This window comes from Cyanistes caeruleus, chromosome 6 (genome assembly GCF_971803275.1).
Source record: "Cyanistes caeruleus chromosome 6, bCyaCae1.hap1.1, whole genome shotgun sequence".
NCBI lineage: Eukaryota > Metazoa > Chordata > Aves > Passeriformes > Paridae > Cyanistes > Cyanistes caeruleus.
Genome location: NC_141706.1, coordinates 21,167,011 through 21,173,847, shown reverse-complemented (window position 1 = coordinate 21,173,847; position 6,837 = coordinate 21,167,011). Strand labels below are relative to the sequence as shown.

Sequence of the window (6,837 nt, the reverse complement as noted above, 5' to 3'; positions counted from 1 at the left end):
ACGTGTCCCTGTGCAGCGTGGGGCTCCGGACAGCGCTGTGCTGAGCTGGCTTCCCAGCGAGACCTCATTTGCTTGAGGAACTGCCGGCAAGGCAGCATTTAACCGAGCGTGAATCTATTATGAGTCTCTTTTATTTAAAAACAGGAAAAGCTCGTTTAATGAGGAGAGTGGAAACACACACAGACCATCTTAATTTTTCCAGGTACCACAGATCCTAACCAAATAGCAAACCCCAAATAACTGAACATACTGAAACTGAACCAAAAACTCTGTTATCCCAAATATCAAATTTCCAGGAAGGTGACCTGATGCTGTGCTGGACTACTGAGAAGCCACAGGCTGTGCCCAAGTTTCAGCTGGCAGCAGAGCATTTGCCTTTTGTTCCTGTTACCAGATAGGGCAGCAGGGTAGTACCTCCAAGGCTCTCTTCCTAGACAACCCAAGTGCTGAGAGGCTGTTAATCACACAAGATCCTGAGCAGGCAACGTGCCAGATGAATTTCTCTTGGAGTGCTTCCAGCTGCTTCAACTTTCAGGCCCAAAACTGGAGTTTTTTCCTCCCTCAAGTGAGAAGCCACCAAGATGAAGGCTGCATCACCGAAGCATGTTCCTACAGACTAAACTTCAGGGTTTTTATCAGGATGCTGAGATGGTAATCAGACATGGATGCTATCACGTCACCATTTTTAAGCTGTCCCATTAGCTTCACATAGGGCATTCATTTATTTGTCTCAAGGCTCAGTCTTCAAAACACACCAATATTTTTACAAAAATTTTTCATTCAAACAGTAATTTGTGGGTTTTTGCACACCCACACTCCTTCCAGCCTGGATTTATCTGGCCATAACATTCTGCCTACCACCTCATCAGTTCTTCATACTCTTGTTAGAATGAGCTGTACAGGTACCAGTTCATTTCTGGTAGCCGAAGTCTGTAAGTAAAAACAGAGAAGTATAAGAACTGCTCATCTCTGTCATTATCAGTGAGATCTGCAAAGGGAAGAGCACGGCTGGGTTTTGACAGGATCTGTTTTCTATTAGGCTGTGTCAACCTGTATTAACTCTGCTTGAATGAATCGCAGCTCAGCTTTCCCATCGCTTTCCCTAGGATCTTGCTAGGCAGCTTCATTACCTGCCCATCTCATCTGACTCCCTAGATGCTGGCACATTTGCTCCACATGTTCTGGAATTTCCCGTTTTCTCAAAATTAAAGTCAGCCTTTCAGGATTCATGCACATAAATTACTTTGGTGTGTTAATTTGCAGATGTTTATCTCCAGGTAGCAGCACTCCTGTTTAACCATGTAGTGGAAAGTACTGCTTGAGGATGGGGAACTATTATTCAGCTTCTTCCAAGAGAAAGAGAAAGAAACCAGGTCAATTTTTTTTATTTGATGTCCCTGGCACTGTGCTGAGTCAGTCTGCACATGGGCAAGCTCCGTTCATTCATTGCTTCCTGTCCTTGTCAGAAATGCCTTCACACTGCTCTCCATGCCTGCCAGCATGCACTGCAGTTAGACTAGGTTACAAAATCCAACTTTTTAAAATAAAGCCCTATCCCTTTTCCTGCCTTCTTTCCTCATTCTTGCCTTAACACTATGGCACCTGAGCATTAGCTTTACATTTTCTGACCGCAAGGTCATACGTGGGAGTACCTTAACATTCCTAAACAACTTTGTCCCCCAGCACCTCATTCAGTCCATGACCAAACTGCATGGATCATGTGGAATCTTGTAATGATGCTGCCTCCCTAAAAACCCCAACTCCTACAGAAGATTCCAGACTATTTGCTTGCAAATTGAGCCAGTTTGTTCTGATTTACATCAAAGAACTGTACACTGCTGTATTTACAAGGGCTCCTGTTTTGGCTTTTGGCAAAGGCAGATGTTGAGCCAGGAGCTGTATGGCCAAACAGCTGGAAGGTGCTGTGTTTAACACTCCACCATTCACAGCAGGATGCTCATTTCTCCTGGGAAGCATTAGGGACCAGACAGGCACCACCAATCATGTTTCACAACTTTAATAGAATATTCTATCTATTCTGTACAAATTGAAAACACCGTATTAAGTTACAAATGTGTAAGGTAAGGCTGGAGCACTCTACATGCCTGGTCACAGTGTTGATACAGCTGTTATTCAACTGCTGCCAGAGGTTGGTAATGGATGCTGAAACTAGAAACGTGTACCTTAAGTGCCACACAACAACAAAAGGTAGTTTTGAAGACTTCAGAACTTTAAATAAAACAAACTGTGGAATGGAATAATTTCAGTGTTGCAAGTAAGACACCCAAACTTCAATTTATTGAACTGACTCATTTTGATAAATTTCCGTGTTCATAGTGAAAGGTCCTTTCATGCTGGACACTAAGCAATAACTACTGGAAATTGTCTGGTTCTTTGGCTGCAACCCACTTCCACCAACAGCAACAGTTTGGTCTTTGCATTTTGATCTTCATCCAAAAGAGTTGTCATTTTGATGCGAACTTGTTTCTTCTGTCTAGACTACAACATTGAGACCACTTTGAATTACCTGTTTTACAAGTACCCATATTGTATGCAAAAGAGGAAGAAGATTTTTCAAGTATATTAAAAACTATTAAAAAGCACTAATTCTGTCAAAGTACTTACAAACATGAATAAATAAATAGTAAGATGAACAACTAAGTCTGAAATATGACACCCTCTTCAATGAAGTAAAATTACTTCAACTCAACTGCTTGTACTGAGATAATAAATATGACATTTAAAGCTGCTTAAGCACTAGTTCAATCTGTAGGTTGCGAGAAACATTAAAAAAGGGGGGAGGGAACTAGCAAAAAAGTCATATTGCTCTATCTGTTTCAGCTACCATACATGTAATCCATTTACTTCAGCTTCTCAGCACATTGCTATTCCACAATTTTCAATGTTGAGCAAGAAAATGGATAATCCTCACATGGTAGTCTGGACTATTCCCCTATGCATAGGGCAAAAGGCTCTAAAGGCCTATTGACATACTTAGCTACAGTGTACCAACGGCTGTAGAGTGTGCTTTATTTAAACCTCATATTTCCCAATGCATTGAAGTTGCCACTGTACATGTTAAGCAATAAAGTTAGTGAAAATCATGCATTTTAAAACAAATTAATTTTAAGCATTGTTAATAAGATTGTGCTGCAGCGATAGAATATCCTGAACTGCAGGCCAGGTATCCAACTATTTGTTACAAGTTGTTCAAATATCACTTCCAAGTGGTATTTCCTTATTACTGTTGTTTGCATTCAGCAGGTTGGCTGGACTCTTTCTGCATAAAGGGAAAGAGAAAATAAACAGTTAAAAATTAAATTGGCATAAAAGAAAACAGTCCAACAAGTACAGAGAAACTGGCTATGCAGTTCTGAATCAACTAGGTATCACTAGCATGTACAAAAATGCTACATGAAAACTCAAGCTACATCATAAAAGTCCAACAGTCACCACATTTTTTTTTGCTTCCCCTTGCCCCCAGCTGCTTCGTATTCCATAACTTTTCATCTATTTTTCTGCTGTTAACACTGCATCCTGTAGGCCAAAGTTCACACAAACAAGAAAGCAAACCACCACCTACTCCCCTCAACCAGAGGCTGTATTTGACTTCCAGCCCTATTTAAGCAATTTTAACAATAAACTGCCATCTCCTCCAGCTCTGAGGAGGGAGGAAGCCAGGCTGCTTATTCTGCAGCACGTCTGAGTTTTTCCTTAGGAGCCTTGCCCTTTCTGCTAAGGTGATAAAAATGTAATTAATGTGTTGACTTCTTCTAGGTTCTGCATCACCAGCAGGGAACTATTCAATAATTTAACACTGGGCAAGAAGTCCGTATGTTAAAACGAATATGTTAAGGTAGAAACACCTTCATTAGGTAGTTTAACAACTTCCCCTTTGGCAAAAGAAGTGTATTTGGGAATTAGAACAAGTACTCAAAACAGCTAAGAACTTCAGGTTTACTCTGCACTTCTTGCTTTTTTCCCATTGTAAAATAGCATTCTTAAAAAGCAGAATTTATTCAGTGAATTTCCACTTTGCTTCTCCCCCTACCACTCCTAATGTAACTTATACACAAACAGCAGTCACAGAAACCTGCTGCAGTCTAGTAAAGAAAAATAAAGGTATAAAACATGACACCCTGAATGTCACTGATGCAAAGTAAAATGTTCCTTAGTTACTATCCTAAAGAGGAGGTTTATGTGCTATAAAATATGTACCCATGCCAAGTTCAGTGTACATCAAGAGCTAAGAAAACTGAAGCGTTTTGCCTCTAGAGAGAAAAAACAGGTGCAACTAATTTAAACTTCCTTATCATAAAGTTTTGCCCTTGATAACCTGCACTAAATCCAGGCTGTTTCTCTGTTCCTCACCAGAACTGCTTTATGGTCAGAGTGGTCGTATCATTCCCGCTGCAATTCAGGATTAGGGCCAAATGCACAGATGTGTCAGAGACCTTTCAGATTTCTTCCTTGTGGTATTCCTCACCCAGCACATCTGGCTAACTTGTAACTTTGTCCTCTCTCATCTGCCTGAAGTTCCAAGTAACACTGATGTGATTTAAATTGCACTGATCGGGGACTAAATACAGGAAAAGGGATATGTTTACACAGAACACAAAATTAGCATTCTTGCTCTTAAATTAAAATTTAACTGCCACTGGTAGTACATTGCATGCTATTCCTTTTTATTGAGGGGCAGGCAAAAACCAGCAGCCTTTTTATCTGAAGTTTTTTAAAGGTTTGTATTCTTCTTTTAACTGCTTGGTATTTGAACATGGCCAGAGTAGTATGCAGACAGCTTCACTTCCTCTCCTCTTTGCATTCTGGATAAGAGCCATGATAAAATAACAAAGCTGCTATTTAAAATGTACTTAAAAAACCTTTCCATCTCCCTCCTTCCTTCCTAGTCACCTGTTATATTTAGATCAAGACACACTTAGGTTGACCACTGCAACCATTTCCATCAAATTTTAATGATCAACCAAAGCACTTGTTTTATTTTCTAATAAACTTCATTATCTTTTCCTTATTTCTGTAAACACTTAAATAATATTTACTGCGTATAACTGTTTATCCTGTAAAAACTGAGTCACAGAGATCACAAAGTTCTTTTTTAAGGACCTTTCAGTGTTGATTACTGCTCTCAGACAAAAAAAAAATAAAAATACAGTTTGAGGGTTCCCGGATCTGAGTCAGTTGTTGGAGTGTTTTGAGACAAATACTGCTATTTTTGTACGATTTTTAGGTTATACTTGAGGGCGTACCTGTGTTGGCCGTATATACCAAATGTTTAAGCAGGACCTAAGTATCAAGGCAGTATTTAAGATCCAGACTCCAACACAATCCATGTTTTCCCACCACTTTAACACACAGCACTGACCTTGCTGAGGAAGCCAGCATGAGAGCTCCACGCTGCCTTCAGCTACCCTCAACCTCATGCAAGCATCTCATAGCCTAATCCTAAAGGACACCAGCATGAAGAGACAACAATTCCCTCCCAGTGTTAACAGCTGCTACAGCAGGCACATGCACATTGGAACTCATCTCTGGCCTTTGCTGGATGCTCTAAGATCAGGGTCCAGACCCCAAGCTGTGAGTGTGATGGAGAGCCGACATCCAGACTCCCTCAGGCTGGGCTTTAAAGGCTGAGCCTACTCTTCCTGCAGAGCCCAGACTTGGTGACACTGGGTCAGCCAATCACTACCACTGGTCTGCCTTAGCCCCTGTGCCATTTATCACCTCATCCTGGCGAGGTTTCTGTTCATGCTCTATTTCCCTATATTAACTTCCCATGGTATCTTAGTAGTGAAGTGCATTGGCCAGGCAATAAAGATCAGACAGACTTGAACTAGCAAAGATACAGAGGAATTGCATCTTATTTAAAAATAAATTTAGCAGCAAACACATGTACTCAAGATCACTACCAGGGCTACAGAGACAAGAATTCTTCTGGTTGTAAACAGACTCTTTACAGTAACCATAAGCAGATTTAAGTTCATCTTAAAATTGGTAGGATTTAAAATTTTTTATATCCTTGAAGTATTTCCTATTCACTTATTCTGTGCAAGGAGTTTAAACTACTCTGGGCCTTTAACTTTGGTTTGAGATGCCATTCCAATGGATATAAACAATCTGAGTAAGACTCCCACCTATTTTTGTCTTTTGCTAACAAAGATCAATAAACAGGTTTTTTGTTACTCCCTCTCACTTATTGCCTCACTTTCTCAGAATTAAAAATTGCACCTAAACTTTGCACAAACGTAGAGCTAAAACAGAGAAGAAAGTAGGTCTGAGTTAATACTGCTTTCATAACTTTCCTACACAAACCCCACCATGTCTGCCCATCCAGTTCAACTGGTGTCCTAGAGGACAGGGACGTAAATCCAAAATTTCCATGCCATTTATTTTAGCAATTTTATTTTTTCAAAACATTGAATTTCTGTTAGTCTTCAGTGTTTAAACACACTAGGAAAGATACATTCCTAGGTGATTCAAAGAGCAATCAAGTCTTTATCTCCTTACTTTTCCAATTCACTTTCTGGGAAGCTTCCCATCTGCTAATGTAGCCATGCAGGAATAGACAGATCACCAAGATCTCGTCTGACTCCCCAAGAACTCTGCTGCCAACAGCAGTATCAAGGCAGGCAGCAGGCACTAAATCTGATGTCCTTTCCAGTGAAGAAGGTAGAAAGCCTTTCTAAAACATCCTCAATGGAACAGTCCAATTATGGGACCTAAAGCTGAATCTTATCTTTAGTTCCTATTTTACGTTACTGAATGAGAAAAAGCAAGGATATCAGAATGTAAACCCCAAGCTAGCTGGATTTAAGTAAGCAA

The 6,837-nt window shown here is 40.2% G+C and overlaps 1 protein-coding gene across 18 annotated transcripts in view; it reads right to left on the bottom strand.

The window, feature by feature from the left end:
• Positions 1-2,001: 2,001 nt before the first annotated feature.
• NAP1L4 (nucleosome assembly protein 1 like 4) overlaps positions 2,002-6,837 on the bottom strand; it is a 28,326-nt gene continuing 23,490 nt past the window's right edge. For all 18 annotated transcript variants that reach the window (XR_015287889.1, XR_015287888.1, XR_015287887.1 and 15 more), the window contains one exon: positions 2,002-3,280. Coding sequence is in view for 5 of the 18 variants with exons in the window: in XM_086892624.1 (XP_086748750.1) it covers positions 3,242-3,280 (39 nt within the window). In the remaining 13 variants the exon portion in view is untranslated. The remainder of the gene's footprint in view (positions 3,281-6,837) is intronic.